The sequence below is a fragment of the Buteo buteo genome, chromosome 24 (genome assembly GCF_964188355.1).
Source record: "Buteo buteo chromosome 24, bButBut1.hap1.1, whole genome shotgun sequence".
NCBI classification, from domain to species: Eukaryota; Metazoa; Chordata; class Aves; order Accipitriformes; family Accipitridae; genus Buteo; species Buteo buteo.
The window spans coordinates 6,848,512-6,872,069 of record NC_134194.1 but is presented as its reverse complement, the minus strand read 5'-3'; the positions used below and the strand labels follow the sequence as shown (position 1 = coordinate 6,872,069).

The 23,558-nt window shown below is 45.7% G+C and overlaps 1 protein-coding gene across 4 annotated transcripts; it reads right to left on the bottom strand.

The window, feature by feature from the left end:
* Window positions 1-335: 335 nt before the first annotated feature.
* On the bottom strand, window positions 336-22,092 carry HMGXB3 (HMG-box containing 3). Of its 4 annotated transcripts, XM_075056404.1 has the most exons (20): window positions 21,841-22,092; window positions 20,960-21,107; window positions 20,367-20,541; window positions 19,356-19,919; window positions 18,608-18,706; window positions 15,780-15,911; window positions 13,284-13,696; window positions 12,751-12,926; window positions 12,359-12,456; window positions 11,704-11,802; window positions 10,995-11,144; window positions 9,000-9,301; window positions 7,403-7,530; window positions 6,642-6,773; window positions 6,194-6,378; window positions 5,378-5,597; window positions 4,149-4,282; window positions 3,627-3,743; window positions 2,989-3,198; window positions 336-2,409 (listed from the first exon to the last, which is right to left on the bottom strand). In XM_075056404.1, exons 1-20 carry the CDS (start codon window positions 21,947-21,949, stop codon window positions 1,939-1,941), a joined length of 4,062 nt encoding a protein of 1,353 aa, XP_074912505.1. In that variant the 5' UTR covers window positions 21,950-22,092; the 3' UTR covers window positions 336-1,938. The 4 variants fall into 4 exon arrangements, with proteins under 4 accessions (XP_074912505.1, XP_074912507.1, XP_074912506.1 ...); XM_075056406.1 differs by lacking the exon at window positions 11,704-11,802; XM_075056405.1 differs by lacking the exon at window positions 18,608-18,706.
* Window positions 22,093-23,558: the final 1,466 nt, after the last annotated feature.

Here is a 23,558-nt window from a genome sequence, read left to right as displayed (position 1 = left end):
GACCTGAGCTTACTGCAGCAGAACCTCCTCTAACAATAGCTCCAGCCCAGGCTATTAAACACTCTCTGAAGAGAAGAGAGTCACCTGCTGCAGACTCTCCTATGAAAGTCAGTCACCTCAGGAGCTGCTGCCCTGTGCAGGGGAATGCAGAACAAGAGCAGGTAGACTACAGAAGTCAGCCAGCTGCAGAAGCTACTTTCTTGCCACTTGTAAGAACTATATCTTAGCTATATTTAGCAGGATAATTTTATTTGACAGGTGGTATATGTGCACATAGTGTTTGTGCCCTTTCCCACTGCAGTCCTCCAGGTCTTATACACAAAAAACAAGTCACGTGCCCACAGGTTCACCCCAAAAATTGGAGATAATTTATTAAACTTTATCACTGACTGAAAAAAGTCACTAATGTCTCATTATAATAAGTTAATGTTCTTAACAGAAAAACCCCAAGCCATAATTACTGCATTTGCTCAGACTTCATACATTTACTTTAACAGTACGGTACTCAAAAGGTTCCCCTTCACAGAAGGGAGTTTTCAACCACACCGCAAGCCTCTGAATCTTCCCCACTGCTCACTCAGACAAAATAAACTTCCTGGATGGCAACTTAGCAGCCTAGCATCCCGCTCCTCTCCTCTGCAGGTCACAGCAATGCCTATCCACCTTCACCGCCAGCAATAGCAGAGGGAGCTGGCAGCAGACAGTGCGTTCAGCTTTACAACCGCAGCCCAAGGTGTTCTCCAGACATGCTGTAGGGGCAGAGGTCTCAGCCCCACTCCCCTCAAGGAGCTGATAAAGCAACATGGGCAGCATGAGACTTTTCTAACCCACACAGCACTGTCTGGACACGGGCAGGGCAAATATGACACCTGACAGAGTGCTGAGATTGCACACGTGGATGCAGCTCTCCCAGAACTTCCTCTGAGGGTGGAATACTGAACCCTGCTCCCACTGGTGACACTGCGCTCATCGTTCCTCCTTGATCCCACAGACAGTCTCTGTGATTCTGTTCTAAGCGCAGGACAACAGAAATGCAAGTCGTTGAACAGAATGAAACTGCTAAAAAAAAAAAAGTGTCCAGAGGGACAGCACAAAAATTTTGAGTGTCCTTCCCCTTTCCACAGCCACCACCCTACAGAGCGCTCATACAGCCCTCCAACAAGCTTGGTTCCCCTGGGGCTCGCCCAGTCAATTCTTAACATACAGAACACTTTTCACTCACTGTATGTTTCAGCTTTTAAATTATTAGTGCTCATGTGAGGGGACAAACAATTCTAGAAACTTTCTGCAGCCAAAGCACCCACAGTCCTGGACCCAGGAGTGCAGCCTCCAGGGAAGCTCCCCAGATACAGAATGTTAAAGCCACTCGGCTCCTCCTCCTCCTTGTCTAAAGACTCCTTGCAGCCAATGCATGAGAGCTACGCAGGATTTCCAAGCAGGAGTCAGTGTCCTAAACTAATCTATTCAGAACATTTGGGGGGAAATCATCTTAGCCGTCTGCCTTTCATGCCTGCTCCCACACCCCCAGCCCTGCCACCAATAAGCACAAAGAAGTCAGCAAGCAAGATTCAGAATTAAAAAACCTGTGTGCCTGACCATGCATACTCCCCACTACCAGAATTGCCTCTCCCTTCTCCACTCGGCAGCTGCAGGGAGGGCAACATTTCACGGCACTGAACAGCAGGTCCATCACACACCTCGGGAGGCAGTTGCAGCCTTCAGCAAGGGGGCTGACAGACCCATGCTCACAGCAGCTACCATGACACTATGGAAGCACACAGCTCTTTGGTCATTAACAGCAGTCAAAGCCACTGGCGTCACATCTCCAACCTGCAAAAATAAACTCTCAAGCCAGACAGCTGCCCAAACCTCACAGAAGCTGGCCCAGCCCACCCATCCACACAACCAGAGAGAGAAACCAACACGCTGTTTTGTTACTCAGCAACCTCTATCATCCTCCTGCTTCCCCTCTTCATCCTCTTCTGTTTCTGTTTTAATCTGGGCCACTCCGAGCCGGTAGAGAGCATCGCGAATTACCACCTCCCCAGGCTGGCAGCTCTGTACGATCTCCTGGATCTGCCGATTCACAATTTCCCTGCTGGTGAGGAAGTCCATGAGGCGGTTGTAGAGGTAATAGTGCGTGGCGTTCTCGAAGGTGATGGGCCTTTGGCGGATGTTGCTAGTTTTGCTGTCATTGATAGCAGCGATGATGGCGCTGTATGGCTCCAGCTCTCGGCACAGGGAGATGCAGTGATGCCGAGCCGTTGGATCTTGGTTGCTGTTCTGCTCCGAACCCGTGTGAACAATTCGGCGTGCCGACGACTTGGTGATTGGGTGCTGAACAGAGTGCTCAGCCACAGTCATGTCTACGCTGTAGTGCTGGTCTAGCAGTTCAGGGCAGGACACATACTGGGAGAGAGAGAGACATGCATCAGGTAGAACAAGAAGTAACTTCCCCACAGCTAAGAGGAACAAGACAAAACTACCATTTGGCTGAACTCCAGCCAGCACTATGACCCAGGACAGAGGGAGGGCTAACTGATTCAGGCTTCCCCTAAATGCCACAAAGGTGGTTCTGTACGCTCCCTCCTCACTCATATGGCCACAGAGATAATCCCAAGGCACTAGCAACCCTCTTCCTCTCCCATTTCTCAAGTAATCGCAGTAGTTTGGGAAAAAATGAGTTGCTACGTCAAAATAACCAACATGCTCCAAAGTTCATGATTTGAACTGTTACAATGCACTTTCAGCACAGCTCTTCCTCTTAAGGAGCATGGACCTAAGACAATGCCCAAAGCATACTTTCTGCTATGCTCAGAAGCTATGCACTTGCAAAGCTGTGAGTCAGGAGACACTTATCAGGTCAAATTATCTTGAGGCACAATGCAGGCTACATATACTTTTTGAATTTTTTTTTTTTTACAATCTCACTTGAAACTTTTCCACATTGGAGTGGCATAGCAGAGTGCAAAGGTGGACATAACTAACCGTTGGAGGATCCATGGGGTCAGAGAAGCAGCCCTGTTTTTTCCCCCACATCTGGGAAGTCAGGCCAGGACAGCAGACGTCTGCACACAGCGCCACTGAAGAGGCTGTATCAACGACATACACTGGAGGCCAGTGACGTGAGGAAACCAACAAGTCCACATGATCCCGGGCATTTTCTCCTCTTACTATGTACTTTGAGCCACATACAACCTGGAAAGAAAAGGATTAACATCAAACAGCACAAAAAACCTGAAAACTTATGGGAAAAAAAGATACAGTCTTAAAAAAATTAAGCTTCCTTTCAGGTGTTCCAGACAATACAATAACCAGACAGTTACTTTCTCTAAAGATACTCTGTTTCCTCCTCGTACACATTCACTTCATCTTGTTCAGGAAGAGGTGATTTTCAACTCCACCTCAGCAGCAAGATCAAAACCAGTCTTCAGATCACTAGTCAATCTTGAAATCTCCTGCAAGACTGCTCATACTCCAAGCCCCTGAGGCACTGTATTTCATTCCCAAGGCTCAAAGAGGCCCACTCCATTGCTTCTGTTTAATGAGGGAGTTCCACACTGGTAAGTCACATAATAGTGAATAGCAAGGTAAGAAAAAACATTGCTGACTCCAGCCTTCCTTACCTGATGTGGACACACTTTGTAGATTTTCCCTCCTGTGTGATGAGCAGAGGCTTGTGTGACGCTTGTCCCATTCTGCACAAACTCATAGAGAGCCAGGAGGGAGTAGCAGAGCTGGTCCTAGAAAAGACAGGCCCCAGAGAAAGTCTGTATGTGGCTAAAATTAATGGACTCCTCCAGAGAGGGAGAAGGCTGCAGGCAAGGTCTCCCAAATCTTAATTTGCACTTCATCCAGTAACTTCCTAATCCCACACTCAGCACTAGGAGGAAGACAAGCAATTACACGACGCTGAGCCTGTGGCAAGGTAATTACAGGCTTCCTTTCTTCTAGCCCACAAAGGTTCAATTTATTTCACCATGTGTAAGTTATCCTATAATCTGCAGGCACTCACTTCTAAACCACCCCTGCCCTTAATGCAGTCAGATGAGAAGTTAATTATCTAGGATGGCAAGTGTGAATGAGGCAAAGACAGTGAAGAACAGCTCCACTCCTGGAAGCTTGTATGTCGGCAAACAAGCCATTACCTTTGTATCGGAAGCCTCCCAGGGGATGCCACACTGTGTCAAAAAGCTCTGCAGCTCTTCCTCACTGTAAGAGCTTATCAGCTCAAGCCTGAAGACTTCTTCCTGAAGGAGCCTCACCAAGGCACTCCCATTACCTGCAAAGGCAGGAAACAAGTCTCAGCACTCATTCTCAGGAAGGGAAGTCACCAAAAAAATTTCTTCTGAAGGCTACAGAAGTGGAGACTGCACAACCATCTGCCAGCAAGCAAAACCCACGAATAGTCCTATTTCCAAAGCATGTCACAGCCCACACTTCTCTTGAACCCTTCGCGAGTGAGGTCACCAGACTGAGCCCAGCAGAGTTGCAGACTCCATAAGCACTTGTCTATCCTGTCGCTTGCAACCTTTAAATGCCTGGTTGGACTGACATGAGGATAAACAAGTGACAGAAGAGCACAGAGAAATGTGATTGCAGCCTTTGGACTGAGCAGCTCCAGGCTCACCCTTCACATCTCCTCCCTGGTTCTTTCTCTGGAGCTCCACTTCTACAAAAGCCCAGGTAGCCCTTCTGCAGCTCAGCTCTCTAAAACAGCTGCAGCCCTGTCTGCAAAGCCAACTCATATACTTGTTAAGCTTGCAAAGCCAGTCTTCCTTCTTATACCTAACACCTAAACTGTTATGGGAACCAGGTGCTAACTAAATTTAGCTCTCATACATCTGAGCTTATTCATCTCATGGTTTCTTGTTACATGCAGTCAATGCCCTCGATATACTGAATGCTGGCAACACTGATCAGGACTAGCATATCCATCTCCTAGTCTTTTTTCAAGTTCTGTAAAAACTTACTCACCCTTTATTGACATCATGATAATGAGATACCAAGCACTGCCTGCAGCTTTCACAATCCAAGCATCAGTCTAACATGAAACAAATACTGACTGGCATTCAAGTTGTGCATGCATCCCTCTGCAATCAGACTGTACCTCATTTGCGGTGCAGTGCTCTCATGTCCCCTATGTCTCAAATGCATCAGAGCACACCAGTGCATTCAAGCTTCACTGGACAGGCCAAAGCTCAAGCTGCTAAGTATCCTGAGAACAGCTGAACTCACCCCAGCATTCTTGCCTTCTCTCAGCAGATGTAACTTTTAGAGTCATGCAATCATCGATTCTCAACTCTAAATGTCACCAAAAGACTGAAGTCACCGCCACGTAAAGCACTCCATTAATAAGCACAACCTCAGCAGTTACCTGGCACTGGTTGTGCATCCAGGTTCTTGTCCTTCTCAGTATTGATCACCATCGCTCCTCTCATCAGTGGAGGGAAGAAAGGAGCAACAATAGAGGCATCAAACTTTGTGATGGGGATGCTAGAAGGAAAAGCCACCTGCTCAATCACCTCTGTCTCCATCGTGGACCAGAAGTCTTCTACATTCACTTCACTTGATGGCAAGAATTCTGGCCAAGTAAACTAGAAAGAGCAAGAAACACACTGGTCAAATACAAATAACCGTAGTTCATTTGACCGTTTTGTGTCAGCCTCATTCATTGCATGAGGACTACCCAGGAGAGTGCTCAGCCCAAATATAACAAGATGACTTCAGGCTATAGAGCTCCCCACAATCACTTTTCATTGGGGGAGAGTCAAAACCATCTATTTGACATAAAAGCCAAACATGCTGCATACTACTAGTAGGGCTTTTTTCCCCATTGGAGAAGACAGCACCTCAAGGAAACTGCTGTTAGGGAGAAAAAAAGAATGCCTTCGTGTCAAAGGAAGAAGGCCAAGTTCAGCAACTTTCATCCAAGGTCCCTACTGTCAGTGGCCGCTGGACAAAAGCTGTGGTCCAGGGACAGAGGATCTTGTTTTCCCCAAACAATACATCAACACCTCTAAGAGGAAGTGCAGGCATCACCACTCCAGCCACATCCTCTTGCCAGGCATCAGCAGAAAACTGCTCACAAAGGTCTCATGTAATTATCGTGCATTACAAAGACCAGAGTCAGCAAAAGTTATTATGATCTGCTTTGAACACGAACAGGATGTGAAGTTTGTGAAAAGCCTACCTCTATATTTTTCAGTGCCAGGACATTTTCCGCATTCCTCTGGGCTATTTCCACCTTGGGGGTTATGCCACAGATTCCACAGATCATATCATTGTAATCCCGGACTGTTAGGCACTCAAAGGCCCAGTAGCCATTGCACAGCAGTTCCTGGAGCTGAATCTGCTCATCAGGGCTCAGGCTTTTTTCTGAAAAGAGAACATGCCACTGTAACAGCTTTCACTTCCTGAAGTCAGTGGAGAGATAGTAGAACTCTCCTATGCAGAATGAAAACAAAGCTGTCCTCCAGAGAATTGTTATAAAGAACAGAGGTACCATTGGGTTTAGGAAGTGATTTAATAGAAACACACCACAGCAGAAGAGGTGAGCTTTGCCTTTTTATAACCTAACAATCAGCAGCAGATCACAGTTGGTCTAAGTGTTACAGTAAAAAACAAGTAAGAAAACCCACCAGTTTGCTCCTGAACAGAGTCCAGAATATTGCCAACAGCCACTCTGGGATCCTCTCCAAGTTTAATGTGGTTTCGGATTGCAAACAGAAGATCCAAGCTCACTAGCAACTTGTTACCCACATTGAAAAGGCCTGCAGTTAAAACAAGACAGTTATTGTCTGTAGGGTTCCAGATCTTCCTCACAAAGAAATATATTCCTTACTGATACGCAAAATACTCATACAAGTACAGTTCAGAGGATAATGGAAACATGGATAGTGCTTCTAGGACTGTTTCCTCTGCACATTAGCGAGACTAGCTCCTTTCACAGACTTGCCTTTAAACTAAAAAGGCTATAAGGAACAGCAGCCTATCCATCTCCTCAGCTCCATGCTGTCTTCCAGGAGGCCCACAGAGACTGCCACTGAGTCTCACTAGTCAACACTGAGAAACAACACTCTGCAGAGATATCTTTGCCTAAGATCTCAGGGGTTGCCTTGCAGAACTCAACATTTACCACTTACACAGAGGAGACCTACACCCGTGAAGCAAGGCATGGTCTTCCTGATCAAAGTATTCATACGTGTTTTTCCTCACAAATATAGATTTACTTGCAGAAGAAGCAGAAGAATAGTGCAAGTAAAAAATAATTCAAGTTTAATACATTGGGGCAGGGAATAGACCTTTCTGTGCAAAGACAATGCCCTCACACACTCCCAAGGCTTCTGAAGGGTTTAGACTGTAGTCATGCTGTAAGTTGGTATGCTTACATTTTTCCTACCTGTGTAAATATCAGTGAAGCTATGGAGGGCCAGACACTGCAGGTTCAAGCACACTTTTACCTGAGCTGTAACCACCTGTAATCTATTAGCTGTCAGCAGCCAGCACTCCTGAGGACCAGCAAGGGAACTGTAACAGACAACAAAACACGACTCAGAGTCAAGCCATCAGGTTTTTCAGTCCAGTCCTGCAGTAACTTAAAACATTCTTGTTGAGATCAGTTCATTAGTATGTCAGTCTAAGCCAGTTCACATCATTTCACACCAGCAAAGAAAATGTTACATTTTAAAATGGATTCCCCTGGCAGAGTCAGGTCACTGCTCACAATCTTTTAACAGCACTACAGCATCTCTCCAGCTCCGTACATTGGGTGCACAGTATTTCAGAGGTGGAGAAAATCTACGGCCCCAGCTGCCCTGGGAGAAGCATCAGCCCTGTTGCTGTGGGGCAACAGATGGTGACTAGTAACACATTCTACTGGACAGCCTGTCCCTGCACACACAGATTCAGAAAGGCCCGCTCCTCTACAGTACAGCTGCCGAGGAGGAAGTTCAGACAGGAGAATGCCAGTTGTGCCCCTGTGACAGAAATACAGCTGTCCACCTAGGAAAATAGGAATCAAAGTCAAAGCTGGCTCCCTCCCACTGGCAGGGGTTTAATTAAAGCCTATGCAGGTACATGTGAGAGTCCCACACTCAGAGCATTGCCTTCAGAGCATTGCAAAGCAGCCCAGCATTGAAGCAAGTATTTACAAAGCACAGGTTGGTAAAGTCACAAGGTGAGGGACAGGGTGCAAGATAGCGCTGTTCTGCAAAAATTAATGAGTATAAAAAGTACCTCTGCTGGAAGAATCTCAATTAGTACTAGCCTGACCAAAGCAAACATCCTTAACTGGTATCAAGAATATCTTTTTGGTTGGAGAAACACAACAGTAAACTACCCAACATTTTGCTGTGCAAAATGTTTTGGCTCATGCTTTCAGCATCAGGAGGATGTTAGGCAGACTCAGTGAGGAGATATCTTACAGGCTTTTACACAAAACTAGTTAAGGTAAGCCTATACACTGGTAATTTCTGAAAGTCCTTCAGGATTCAATTTGGGTATTTATTCCAAAAAAGGATTCACTCAAGCCCACACTAAGCCGTGAAAAGAATGAAAACATCATAAGGAAAAAGATCCACACAGGAAATATTCAGATCAGGAAGAGAGAGAAAAGGGAAATCACATAATGCACATCTATAATCCCACAATTTTGCCTCTGTCAGCCTCAAAACATCAGACTGGGAAACAAAGAAAGGATGACTAATGAAAAGATTCTGTTTCAAGAAAAAAAAAATTACATCTAGACTTAGCCGTCACTCTTTGATCAAGCTCTCCTGCTGTATGGAAACGGTAAGTATGACAAACTACATTGCACAGGAGAAACAGAAATAGCTTATTGCTAACCACCTAACCCCCTTTCCACACACTTGTAGCTTATTCAGTGTCACTTACACCAGCTTCAGTACCAGGGGCTCAAGCAAATATTTCAGGCACGCTTGCAACATAGAATATCAGCATGAGGTTGAAAGAGTCACAAGTCTAAAACAGAATCTTACTTCTGTCCCCCTTTGAACAATGGGCTGTTACAGAGGAGGCACTGCGCAGATGGAGACTCATAGTAGTTTGACCAGGAGGTCTGCTCTATGGTGACTGTCTCCTCACTCACGTTGGACAGGATGAGCCGCGAGCTGTTGAGTTCATGGATCAGCGCGAAGACCTCAGCCAGTTCCGACTCATTCTCTGGGATCTGCATTACCTTGCGCAGCAACTGCAGGGTGGATTGACGCTGGATCTCTTTCTGGGATGGGGTTAGGGGCTCACTGGTATTCAGCACATCAGACTGACCTGGACTGACCTCCTAGAAAGCAAGTCAAACGCTCACATATTCAACTAGGCAAGCATGGGGATGAAATATTAAGAAGCCCAAAGAAGTCATAAAAAGATAGCAGAAACACAGTAACCTTTGTACCCAGTAGACTTGACTTCTACTCCACTGCTCAATCATTGACTCCAGACAGTAGCTCCAAGCCTAAGTTACTTCACCAAAAATACTTTATTACAGCCCAGCCTTTCAGGAACTCCTATAATACTGCTAGACCATCACAGATTTGCCATTAAACTGAAGTGTTAGTGCAGGGATTGAGGATCAAGAGGGTAAGGACAAGCACCAAGATGTATATAAACACTTCAATAATCCCAGCAATCATCACTGCCTTTCTCCATAGGTTATCAGGCACATTCTCCTGTATATCATGCTCAGAGAGCCATGGCAGTCTGCACACCACTCCAGAAGCTAGAGGAGACAAGCCCTAAATGAGAGCTAGGGGCTGTGATATACAGAATACACTAATCAATTACAATCGATCAACTTTAGTCCTTAGACACACACACCCGCCCAACACACATACACTCTCTAGACAAAATGCACAAGCACAGGAGAACTAAACTCTAGGTGGCTCAGAACAGCGAGAACGCAAACAGGCTAATCTGTTTAATCACTTAAACTCTTCTGCCAACATTTCAACCTGTTTTTCTGTCTAGTCTAGCAATGAGATAAATGATCAGTCCAAAGCCCAGAGACAACAATGAACTGTGTGACAGGAATGTTAAACACATCGAGATCCAAAAAATAAGAAAAAAAACTAAATGAGGAAGAGACAAGCCACATGCCTCTCAAAATGCAAGCTGAGCTAAGCACACTGCTGTTCCTCAGACAGCTAGCTGCTTATGTGTGAGTTTCACACAGGCCATATCAGTTTGTTTGTTTTTTTAATAAACACTACACAGAGTTATGTTCTTCAAAATAAAAAAAAAAAACAAACAAGTGGAAGAGCCATATTACCACACAGACTAAAATGTAGTCTATCTATATGCTGAGTAGGCATTTCAGCTAAGAACAGAACAGCTCCTTTTTTTTATTTTAAATAAAACAATTCTGTACAAGAAAAGCTAATCTTTGAAATTTCAAATGCCAAAAAAAAACAAAAAACCAAACCCCAGAATTCATTATTTACATCCATGTAGAACAGCAGACAATTGAAAAACATCTTTCTATAACAGAAAAAAATACTACATCCAGAAATAAATTCAGGCTGGAAGTAAAGTTGCACTACAAACCCCTAAAAATAGGAAGCTCTAATACAAGATGTACTAACTTAACTGACATTAGCCACAAACTGGTCACAAAGCAGAGCATACTTGGGAGTTTCTTGATGAAGTCTGAAGTTCAACAAAGCTGACACAACAAACGTGACTTCAGGGGTGATTTCCCCAGCATGTACCAACACGTCATAAGCATTTTTAAGCTACAGAGACATCCAGTGGTAGAACTGAGTTCACTCAGTCTCATTCTCAGCCTGAAGCACCATTGTTGCAAGAGTTGGACAGTACAAACATCATCACAAGTATTTTCAATAGGACATTATTCTGTTAGAAAAGCTTACCGTAATGAAAAAAAAATTAACATGTTCCCATGGGCACATGCAAACTAAGGTATTTCCCTGCCCACCCCACAATAGCCCTTTGATAAGACAAACTATTCTGAACCGTACCAGGGATTTTGCTGTTTTCTCCGCTCTGTCTTTGGCAAGATTGTATCCACAGCTTGGACAGATTCGTGGTTTGTGCCTGTTTGTATACACGTAATTACAAGAGGGGTTCTTGCATTTCCCTCTGCCACGTGATGTTGCCAATCCCAAATCCTGAATGACACAAAAAAGATGTTTGCTAACCTTGACTTCTAGATGCATTAGACTTTTAGCAGTTGGACTCGATGACCTTAAAGGTCCTTTCCAACCTAAATCATTCTATGCCAGCAAGATTCTAGAGAAGTGTGCTTATACATACATTTTTTCCCCACTTCATAACACCTCGTTTAAAGGTCAAATAGCAGGCCCTGTCACCTTGCACAGAATACTTTAACTGGCACTCAAACATTTTGGGGCCAGTTCCCCAGACCACAAACACTTGCACATTAAATTCATTCAGAAACCACTGATCCTCCCTGCTGAACTCAAGGAGGGGATGGGGATTATGCTAGGACATGAAGAAAAATCCATTTCTTAACAAGATCCCAAACACGACTGCAACAGAGTACAGTCACCCTGGATTAGGTCAACAGATGACATAAGAAGTACAGATTGTCTCACATTAAACATGAGAGGCATTTCTGCAAGTCAGTAAAACAAAAGTCACAGAATGGTCTCATCCCAGAGGTGACACTCCCCACAGTATAAGTCAGACCATCTGAAAAATCCTCACCAAAGTTACGGTGCAGCTGTACTTGTAGGAAGGGAATATGTCCGGTTTAACCTCCACTACCTTAACCTGAGATGCCCTGCTGGTCAAAGCACTGTGGAGCTAGAGATTGAAAGCAGAAAAAAACCACACTCATGAGACACCTACTACTGAATACATATATCCTGTAAGCAATACCTATTAGCATTTTTCCCCCCCTAAGAAATCAATTAATGTTCATTTAATATCAGAGGACTACAACATACTGTTTTGCATACTAAGGCATTACAATTCAAACAGAAGTATTCCAGCATCTTGGCATACTCAGTCATATTTCACAGGTGAAAGACTCTGTAGTCAGTATTGCACATCAGATTATCAAAGCAACTAGCAGATCCTCCAAACATCTTCTGGAAGTAATTGGGAGGTTCTCCAAGCAGCCAACAGAAGGATTGTCCAACAGCATCTCTCAGTTCAGTTCCTACACTCAGCCATCTAGCATTCATGCTGCTTCCAAGCCAAACCATAAAAACTGCCAGTCACAGATCTCATCATCATAAGGCTGCTACATTTTTGTGTTCTATTTCTCACCACTCAGGTCATATCCCTCACCCGAGGGAAAAAAAAAAAAAAAACAAACAGGAAAATAATATGCATTTGAAGAACAAACCATAGGTACCTTTCGCTCCTCGGCACTTGGTGGCTGCAGAATTGACTGGCCCAATTGTTTCAGTGTACTTGGCTTCAAGCCTGATGTTCTCACAGGGGAATGTTTGTCTTGAAGGAGGAAAGGGATGCAGCAGGTTAGATATGAGAAAACAGGTCCTGTTTAATTCTGACATCTTTGGTAAATGCCACCATAGTCATGTGAGATTTTTCCTCTAAACTTGAAACGACCCAAGCAGGTGTTTCATGGCCCATTTACTGCACTCTCAGAGATACAGAAAATGTTTTTTTCTAGTGTAGGTCACTATCTCCCTTCAGATATATCTTATTATTTGACAGAGACCACTTCAACGTGGTGAAGAAAGACAACCGCTCCCAAAGCATACCAGAGAATACTGCTTTTACCGGTATTTGCAAAGGCCTGTCTGTTGCTAGGCTGCTCGGTGCTGGCTTCTCTCCCCACGCTGGCTGGTGCGGGCAGAATGGCTCGCATGGGTCTTGCTGCAGCCAGCAAGGAGGGCTTGGGTCTTGGCTTACTCTTTACTTCTTGTCCTTTGTGTGTAGCAGCTGGAGCATCAATTCTGAAAGACAAGAGCTAAAACTGGAAAAAAATTCCATCAATTCCCCCTCAGCCTCAACTTTCTCCTCTTCCCTGAACTGTGCTTTATTAGCATAATAATCACAGCTATTGCAGTAGAAAGGAGAAATTGCGCTAAGGATACATCTGCCCTGTGACTACAATTTAATTGTCACTTTAAAAAAAAATTAGCTCTGATGGACAAAATCTCAAAGGAACAATCCTGAACTGGCACAAAACAGACAGCAAACACAATAGGTCTTACAGGAAGCACTGCCAACAGCCTTCAATGTCTTGGATTCATCCTATCAGCACACAACAGATATCATATACTCCCATAACATATGGAAAACTGACTCACCCCATTGGCTTTTTTGCAGAGGCATTTGAACTCGGCACCTCAGATGACGGTAGCATCCCCAGCCCTACACTATCTTTTTCTGCCTGCTCTGAAGAAGAGTCTCCTTTCCGTTGGCTCTCTTGACCCAACATCACTCCAACAGCACTCCCTCTGTCTTCAGCAAGCACATTGTTTGCAAGAATGTGAGCCTCAGAGATGATCACTTCCTCCCACTCCGTCTCCTGCATTTGCCCTCCAACAGGCACAGCATTCAGCAGCTGGCTGACAGCTTCAGAGCTTTCCAAAGCAGACTTGGAGGTACTCTCACTAACAGCTGCCGGTTCTGTGAATACTGTCTGTTGACCTCTTTTAGCTGCCGGAGTTTTAACAGAGGTGCCTGAATTTGGCTCAGATTTGCTTTTTGGTTGCTTTTCCTGGAAACAAAAAGATAGTCACACTTCAGAGCTTTAGACTTTCACAGATAACTAGGTTCCTTTCACATATGCCAGGTTTTCCATGGCCTATTTAATGCTGGATCAAAACAGCAAAATCCTAAGTGTTTAAGCAGTGAATTGTACAAGAGCAGAAAGACATCATCTCCTACGACAGCAAAGTCCCTGTTAACATTTTATCTAGCCTCCTAGCCCTTCATGTATTATTTTTAGACACTGTTTACTTTGAAGAATCAATCTTTCTTAAACTCCCTCAAATATCACTATTAGCATCAACAACACAAACTCACCCACCACCCTCTGTAACAAGGACCCATCTCCTACGCTCCCCTTTCCTAGCTTCAGTGCTCTGACACTGTCTGTTCTTCCATGCTATTGAGGCACCAAAAGAAGCTAGATAGAGAACTTGTTATCTTTTGGATATGTGTATTCAGAAAAGCATGCATTTGAGCAAGTCAGGAAACAGAAAATTAATTAGGAAGGTTTTTTGACTTTAGGAAAAACATTACGTTCAAGACTAAGGCTACAGGAGCCATGTATTGGGGTCAACAAAGGTATGATGGAACACTGAATTAGTAATATGCAAAAAGATATCAGAAATGGAATCAAGTTTCTGGCACGATAAACACATTAATTCTAAGCTCTCTACAGAGTTCATACTCAGAAGGATAATCTAGGTTTTTAAAAACAGACATCTTACAACCTAGTCCCTTTACTTTCTAAGGAACAGGAACGTATGTATATATAGTTTCAGTTCTACTGATGTTATTACCGGTTAAAAAAAAACTGCTGGTGTATGCTTCTCCCAAGGCATGACACCATAAAAACAGGTGGAACTGTTTACGCAAACATGTTCCCAGAAGAGCAGAATAAAACTGCAAGACAGGAAGAAAACTCCCTCTAAAACCTTTCAGTTTTAATCAATGTAGGATTTAACAGAAGCAGGCACGCCACATTCAGGCAGAAATACATTTTTGCAGCTGGCCATCTATCTACTTCAGCAGGTTTACAGAACAAAAACTAAGAAACCATCAACACTATTTGTATCCTACCATGTAGGAAGCCCAGCCTTCAGCTCACACACTACAGAGCTTGTAAGCTGCCTAAAAAAGTTCTTGCCCTTAAATGTTTAATGGATCTAGACACAAAACAAAGGAGGTTCAGAACAAATCCACATAAAGCCACTGAATGTCAATGCAAATTTTCACACTGAGAACATCCTTTAACTTATGCCCGAGGAGCCTTGTTTCAGACAGAAATTTAATGAACTCACATCTGCTCAGATCTGACTAATTACCATGACATTGCCAAGGTTTAAGGAGCAAGTGTTTTTTTGCTGTATATAGCTAGTAGAGATGCCAATAACTTAAGCAGAGTAGGTATCACCTGGAGAAAGACTTTTCCGCTCAAACTTCACAACTCCACCAACACTCATGAATTTCCTTCCAGCCAAAGGTCAGAACATCATGAATGATCAGACAAAAGGCCATGAGTCAACAATACCCAACAGCACTTCAGCTTCCACTAGATCAACTTTATTAGCTAGCTCCCAAAGGATCATATACCTACTATAGTTGAGACTTGTTCCTCCTTTCTGTTGAAAAAACGATGTTGAAAAACCACAGAAAACCTCAATTCATAGAAGAACTTCAAACACAGATAAGTTACCACAAAACGAATGGTTCAATCAAATTCCTGAGCTTAGCTAGGGCTGTAGCAGGAAGAACAGGCAATGCCTTCCAGGAACTATAATGCAGGCAGAGGGCCAGAAGAATGTGTATCCTCTCAGTGAGAGAGAGTTACCAAATGCAGCCCCATCTATTCTAGCTGACACCATTACAAGTGGCATCTTTACCCAAGGCGTGGTGATTTCAGGTCTGTCTCACCTTGGCCAAGTGTCCTCTGCAATAGTGACTTGCACCAGCACAAGCACTGGAACACAAGTGCAGGGATCAATTCTGGCATATGTGACCTCTTGTGCTAGACCTACAGGTCTAGAAATATCACAGACATCACTAAAACAGCACTTTTTGTCTGAAAATCAGGGAAGGAAAGGCAAATTTACCTTTGGGATCCATTTCCCTCCCAGGAAGTTCCCACATGTCGGGCATTTTGGTGGCTTATGCCTGGTGACATAAGTGAAGGAACAGCCAGGATTGGTGCAATTTCCATGTCCCCTGCGAGTATACGTGGTTGTCTGAAACGAGAGTTGTCAAGAATTTCTCTACAGAGCTGAAAAACACAAAGCTGTGCTCATCAGTCCCTTTTTCCTCGTAAGCACTTTACAAACATTATTCAGCAAATCACCCACCCTCCACTATTATTCCTTTTACTGATCAACCACCACACAGCTGGATCAGAGTGAGTCAGCACCGTAACTACTCTGAGTCTAAATGCTCCGTCTACACAAGAGCCTTCAGTATTACCAGAATTTAGATCAAACTGCAGAGCAGAGATGAACAATGCCTATAACCTACTGGAAAAGCTAACCTTGCATTGACAGTGATGTAACAGTTCTCTTATGAATATGAAAAAGTCATAATAAGATGGTATAAGAATGATTCAAACAGCAGTCCACAGTGACGCAAGATGTGATTAACAGACTCATGTCAACAGGGTGACAAGACTTGAAGACAAGCACTCATGATGTAGAGGCAGTTGTCATCAGTAATTTGTTGTTGTATGCAGTGGTCAAGTACTCCCTGGTGCTTTACTGTAACTTGCTATAAACTACTCTAACCCCAGCAGCACCACCAGGCACTATTTATAAAGACAACTAAAGCAGAACCTGTCATCTTTGCCAGGACAACTGCATCAACACATTGAGTTTTTATCAGCACAGCACTTCTCAATATTCTGTACTCAACACTCCCAAGAGAGCTGTTGTGCCATAAGTCCCTAACTATGTACATTTTTTTCTAGAAATGCAAATGTTGCTGTCAAAGAAATGAGACAATTTAAGCTAGGTACTTCTCAGGAACAAAAACCTGAGGTATTTCCATTCCCCCAAGACACCTGGAAGAATATCACACCATGCACCACTACAAATATCTGCAGTGTTCCACCAGCTGCAAGCACAGAGAACCTGGAAAAGAAGATTTGATGCTAGCTTATACAACACAGAAGCTGCAGTGCTGACTGTACAATGAGGTCCTACAATGTGTAATGGGTCTCTGTGGCAAGGTTTTGGTAGCTGTGGTTACAGGGGTAGCTTCTGTGAGAAGCTGCTAGAAGCTTCTCCTATGTCCGACAGAGCCAGTGCCAGCCGGCTCCAAGATGGACCTGCTGCTGGCCAAGGCCAAGCCCACCAGCGATAGTGGTAGCGCCTCTGGGATAACAGATTCAAGAAGGGAAAAAAGGTTGCTGTGGCACAGAAACTGCAGATGGAGAGAGGAGTGAGAACATGTGAGAGAAACAGCCCTGCAGATCCCCAGGTCAGTGCAGAAGGAGGGGGAGGAGATGCTCCAGGTGCCAGAGCAGAGATTCCCCTGCAGCCCGTGGGGAAGACCATGGTGAGGCAGGCTGTCTCCCTGCAGCCCATGTAGGTCTATGGTGGAGCAGATCTCCACCTGCAGCCCATGGAGGACCCCACGCTGGAGCAGGTGGATGCCCGAAGGAGGCTGTGACCCCGTGGGAAGCCCGTGCTGGAGCAGGCTCCTGGCAGGACCTGCAGATCTGTGGAGAGAGGAGCCCACAGAGCAGGTTTTCTGGCAGGACTTGTGACCCCACGGGGGACCCACGCTGGAGCAGTGTGCTCCTGAAGGACTGCACACTGTGGAAAGGACCCATGCTGGAGAAGTTCGTGAAGAACTGCAGCCCATGGAAAGGACCCGCGTCGGAGAAGTTCACAGAGGACTGTCTCCCATGGGAGGGACCCCACGCTGGAGCAGGGGAAGAGTGTGAGGAGTCCTGCCCCTGAAGAGGAAGGAGCAGCAGAGAAAACGCGTGATGAACTGACAGTAACCCCCATTCCCCGTCCCCCTGCGCTGCTGCAGGGGGTAGGTAGAGAATTCGGGAGTGAAGCTGTGACCCGGAAGAAGGGGCGGTGGGGGTGGGTAGGTGTTTTAAGATTTGGTTTTATTTCTCATTACCCTACTCTGGTTTGACTGGCAACAAATTAAGTTAATTTTCCCTAAGTGGAGTCTGTTTTGCCCATGACAGTAATTGGTTGAGTGATCGCTCCCTGTCCTTATCGCAACCCATGAGTCCTTCATTGTATCTTCCCTGTCTAGCTGAGGAGGTGAGTGACAGAGCGGCTTTGGTGGGCACCTGGCATCCAGCCAGGGTCAACCCATCACAGAAATACAGGTGGCTGGAGTAGTTAGATTAGAGAAATAACACTATACTTCCTTATGCAACAGGTCACACAACCTTTTACATGGGTTCTCAAAACCTTATGTCACTGCTCCTCTCCTCTCACATGGCCAAAGAGAGAGCCACCCATGAGACTGAGGAGCTCATGTTTTCCTCTCACAAGGGCAGATTCTTGCCCTTAAAGGGATGGACACTGGCATTTTATGAAGACAAATATGCATCGAAGTAGCGGACATAGATGGCTACACAGACCCTGAAAAGGGCAACACAGAAACTGCCATTGGCCAGATGTGCTGTGATAGTGTTATCTACTCCATCCATTTCCAAGAACTCCTTGAGGGAAGAAGGCCGCAGAAACAGGCCCCTATAAGACACTCTAGGAAGTCAGAGACCCCCATTAATATGCATAAGGCATAAAACCAGGGACAAGAAATGTATCAACTGACATGATGACTCCAAACTGGATTATCTTTAAGAACCGAACCATGATCAAACCCTTCTGACTCCAACACCTTTAAGACAATCCTATGGTAATATATCCATACCTTAAAATATCATACAAGACTCTGAATTTCTTACCAATTTAATTGACGCTGGGTTCTCCACAACAGAATGAGCTGGCAAAGGTAACATAATAAACTGTGTAGCAGGTGTGGAGGAGCTACTGTCTTCAGTATCCTAAAATGAAGTCAAAGGGAAGATAGATGCAGAAAACAAGAGACATGGTGACCTGTGTCCCACCCTCTCATGAACACTACCATTGAACATATGTCTTAAGGACTGATGAAACCAGAAAGCAGGAAAGAAGAGCAATCATTTCAAAAGCAATGGCCTTACCAGCTCTACTCTGGAAATTACCGAACTCTTCATAGCTTGAAATTGAAAACAGCAAACCTTATTCTGTGAAGAATTGGATCTTCTATAACCAATCCCTAACACCTCAACTTAAAAGGACTCCCTTCTACCTCTCTGCAACCAAGAAAACAGCTACCAGGAGCACAGAGGTAACATTTTCTTCTCCCCCAAATCTTGTATTCCAACTGCGGAACCCACCCCAAGTATCGTTATAAGAAACAATTAAAAAACCTCAAGCAGTCATCTTAAGACACAAGCACTATCAGCATATGGCAGAGTCAATCTGCAAGCAGAGACGCTGTAATCACTGAGTTACAAAAGTTGCTGTTTCCCTCACCACTGAGTGTAAGCACACTGGGCAATACAGGTTCTCCTGCAGCCACCAAGGATCTTAAGTAAAATGTGTTGAACAGCACTCGGACATTTCAGGTGAGACTCTGGCAGGAGTCCGAGTGTCACTAGAACAACTTACCCTCCCAGTCACCACGGTCACCACAGACACACCATCTGAAACCTGAGGACGGGCCACAGCGATGCTCCCGTTGGAGATGTCTGTGGAGCTGCTAACTAGAGTCTCTTCAATAACCACCCGAGCTGTCTGATAAGGTTGCCCTTCTATTTCCAAAGAAGCCTCATCCAAGAGGATATCTCCAGCCACTTTCTCTGTCACAGGCCCAACATAGTGAGAGAGGACCTCTGATGCAACCACTTCTTCCACAGCATCAGACTGACCAAAGGAAGCAGTCTCTTCTGCTAGTCCCTCAATGGCAATGCACTGCTCAGCAATGCCAACATGGCTCGAGTCCACAGAAAGGATGTTTTGCACAGCGTCACGGGAGACATTTGTGATATTAGTGGAAGCTGTTAACCCTTCAGACGGTGCCTGACCCTGTGTCACACACAGTTCCAGCGACTGCCTGCTCCTGTCTTCTTGAAGAGTGGTTTTCGGAATAATTATATAATCTGAGCGAGGAAGAATCTTACGGAAACCTGGAATGTCTGGAACTACTGCAGTTCGAGTAGACACCTTGGAGTTCTGTTGGCAAAAACAGAGTATGGAATAAATTAATATGAGAAAAGGAAAAGATTAAATTCTAAGTCCTGCTATTTTAATGCCTGAAGTTTAAATGGTTTCCTGAAGTAGTTTGCTGGGAATTTCTCCACATGACAGAGCCTGCAGAATCCCTCTCAGCCCTGGTTTTATCATCCACTTTACCATCAATCACCCTGATGACATGACACAAAAAATAACTACCATCCCCGCCAGCGGGTACTAGAGATATCCGTCTTGAAATTATCCCTTGACTGAACAGAAGGCAAAAGCAAGAGACAGTGGCCTCACACACTGCTTCTTTATAGGCTGTCCTAAGCAGAAATACAAACTGGAATCTGCAGTTAAATGATTCTCCCACACACAGTGCTGTGTAAGCAGTTAAGTGCCTCTCTCTTCACGTGGCAAAGAACTGCCAGAAAGTTGACTTACCGGGTCCAATCCCTCTTTCTCTAGCTTGGCCTTCTCCAAGTAATAGCTTTTTTCAGCCACGCTGAGCAACCTCCAGCTCTCACTGATCTTTTTGTTGATTTCAGATTGAGGAAGGTGGGGGAGCTCTTGCTGTACTTTCAAGTAAATATCATAATAGTAGAGAAGGTAAGCAGATCTGAAACACAACCAAAGACTGAAACATTAACATCATTCTACATAAATTCCTTTGGAAAAAGAAATCCACAAGGTTTACGTTTGTCTCAATGTCAAATGACAAGCATGTTGCATTCAATTCTACTTGTAAGTGCATTTTTTAACCAAATAAAAACTAAGATTCTGAGGAGAATCTCTGCAGTAAGGAAAAAGAGCCTAAGGTAAATTATTCTGGGGTACAAAAACTTTAGGTCAAGCAATGGTAGCACCTGTAAAGACAAGGACATCAGAGTGGGCCCAAAATGCCAGGCTAGTGTTTTACACATGATGTTTTACACTATCAAGCGTTCCAACTGTACTGCAAAGTTCACTCTCATCAGAAACAAGGAAAACTGCTCCCATACCCTAGACAGCAGCTAAATGAAGACGAAAGAACTTACCTAGGCTTCTTGGCTTTTTCTCCATGATCACCAGTACTTTTATATTTCTTTTTCTTCTTAGACGGCACTGGTGATGCGTAAGTGTAAGTGCCCTCTATTTCCTCCATTACCACAGTTACTTCAGTGCCATCATATGGAGCCTCCATTGCTAAAAATACATGTTTTATGTTACGCACTTGTCAAGGTATACAACATTTCTCTCAACAAAAACCACTCTTAATCACCTCTGCAAGCTGACGGCATCACTGGCATCTAAGTTTGACTTTAATTAAGCAAGATAACTACATGTCAGCTATTCATCTATTTTTAGAAGAAAACAGCTCTATCACTATGACCTCAATACCATCAGTTCAGCGCAGACATGCTGCACCTGCACTTAAAAGCTGCAATTCCCCAGGAACCTCTCGGGTTAATTTGGTAACCTAGAACGAGCCTTACGCCCAGCAAGCAGGTGTCCAGCTACAAGATGTCACGGCCATGCTCACAAAAAGCAAGGCCAGAGCCTGCATAAGCACGGAAGCCTCATAATCCTCTTACCCACCACAAGATCTCCGAGGCTCCTCGATTAACACCCATGATGGCTCCAGCCTCCGGGGCGCTGGGAGGCAGAGAGGACATGAGAAGCCTCAGGAGATAAAGGGCAACGCTACCTGGGCTCAGGGGCAGCCCACGCATGACCCGCGCCTCGACCCCACGCCGTCACTAATCCCGGGCACGCCAAAGCCCGATAAACCGAGGTCCCGTCTCCTCCACAGCGGCCGAGGCGAAGCGGGGAGGAGAGGAGAGGAGAGGGGTCCCCTTCGTGCCCTGGTGAACCTGCCCCCTCCCGGCCCCCTCCCAGGTGCCCCCCGAGGAAAGGCCCTGGCGCCTCGGCCACTCACTGGGCAGCACCGGGGAGGAGCGGCCGGACAGGCAGCGAGCTGTGGTCACGTCCCAGCCGGGGGGCAGCGGCGCGGAGGAGGCAGCGCCGGAGCTACGGGCCAGCCGCATAGAGAAGAGCGGGCGGACGGGCTAGGCGGGGCGGGCCGCCCCGGCATGCTGGGCCGGCTGCCAGGCCGGGCCCGGGCCGCGGGTCGGGACGGGCCAGCACCGGACCCTCCGCCTCGGCGGACCCCTCGCCGCCGCCACCACCGCCGCCGCCGCCGGAAGTGGTCGCGGCAACAGCATCCGGGTCGCGGCGTCACGGCTGGAGGGGGCGGGGCCCCGCCGGTGGGAAGGGCGGGGTCGGGGCGGGACGGTGGCCGGGAGGGGTCAGGCTTCCTGCGTGTGCGCGGCGTCCCCTCGCGTTGGGGCGGGGAGGCGCGCGCGGCCGCGGTTCCCGCCAATTCTCCTCAGGGGGGCGCGGGGAGGCGGGAGCTGGTCAGGGGGGAGCGCAGCACAATTAGAGCGCAATTAGCGAAGGGCTCAGGCCGCTGGAAGCGGGGAGTGCTCTCCGCAGGAGTAGCACCGTATTCTTGCGTTCTTCGGGGGGGCTAGGCAGACTTTTGGTCTGCCTTTCCACAGGTTTTCTCCCTCCTGGTCTCCTCGGAGCGGCAGGTACAGGCCTTCCCCTCATGAAGGGCGGAGGCACCAGGGCAAAGCTTCACTCCTTTGCTCTGATAAACGTCGGCCCACTCATGCGGTCCATCCTGCTTCCCATTCCCGGTGATGAGGCAGATGAAGTGGCAGCCTGAAATCCAGATCCAGCTCAAAATGCAAGAAAGCTTACTGCGACTCCACTAAGGTGGTGGTGGTGGTTCCACAGCCAGCTGGTTGTAAGGCCAGCGCTGTGCCACCACCTCGGCATGAGAGACACCGGAGACCTGTCAGGAAACATGGTTTCACCCCGGGCGCAATAGCCACACCAAGTATTCACGGGATCTTTGGGTCCCAGCATTTCTTGATCAACATTCCTCTCAGAGTTTTGAAGAATAAAAGCATCCATACACAACAAGTAATTGTTTTCTCAGTTTTCACAAATTCTAAAAATTAGCGGTTTGCTCCCGAGGGAACAAATAGCCCCATAGGGCTCTCTACCCATAACCCTCTTCCTTTGAACCTTTTGGAAAGGGGTATATTGTGCAACCATTGCTTTAACACGTTTTTCAAATTACACATTTTGGCTTTTTTTTTTCTATTCATGTCTATTTCTGTGTTTTACATCATGACTTCTAAGTTTAGAGAAATGTAAACCGCATCTATCTCGTGTCTTCTCAGATCTCAGAGGAGCAGAATAAGGGCTCCTCTTGTCTAGTAAGTCATTAATAAAACCCACAAAGCAGTGATACGACAGCCAGTATTAAATCTGCAACCCGTTATTTATTCTCCTGAAGTCCTGCAGCCGTTTATGTGCTCTGCTAGTGTTTATGCGCAATAATTGGTGGCAAACTGTCTGTTCTGTGTCAAACGCTGTGTGGCTTCACGCAACCCGTGTACTTTTCCGAAGCGCCATACTTTTATTCGGATCAGTATACGACCGCTAGAATTTTGTTGGATTTATTACCTAGCCAAATATTTGGAAGAAAAAGGCTGATTGGCTTTACAGGACTAATGAACAACTGAAAAATAATTCAAAAGAAAAAAACTTGAAGGAAAGCAGCTGTGTTTCCCTTGTCAGTCA

Coding starts and splice junctions, on each gene's coding strand:
- HMGXB3 (XM_075056404.1), bottom strand. CDS start 21,949: ATGCGGCTGGCCCGTAGCTCCGGCGCTGCCTCCTCCGCGCCGCTGCCC. Junction 13,697..15,779: donor GAGGGAAATGGATCCCAAAG/GTAAATTTGCCT, acceptor TTTTGTTTCCAG/GAAAAGCAACCAAAAAGCAA. Junction 2,410..2,988: donor ACCCCATGGATCCTCCAACG/GTTAGTTATGTC, acceptor TCTCTCTCCCAG/TATGTGTCCTGCCCTGAACT.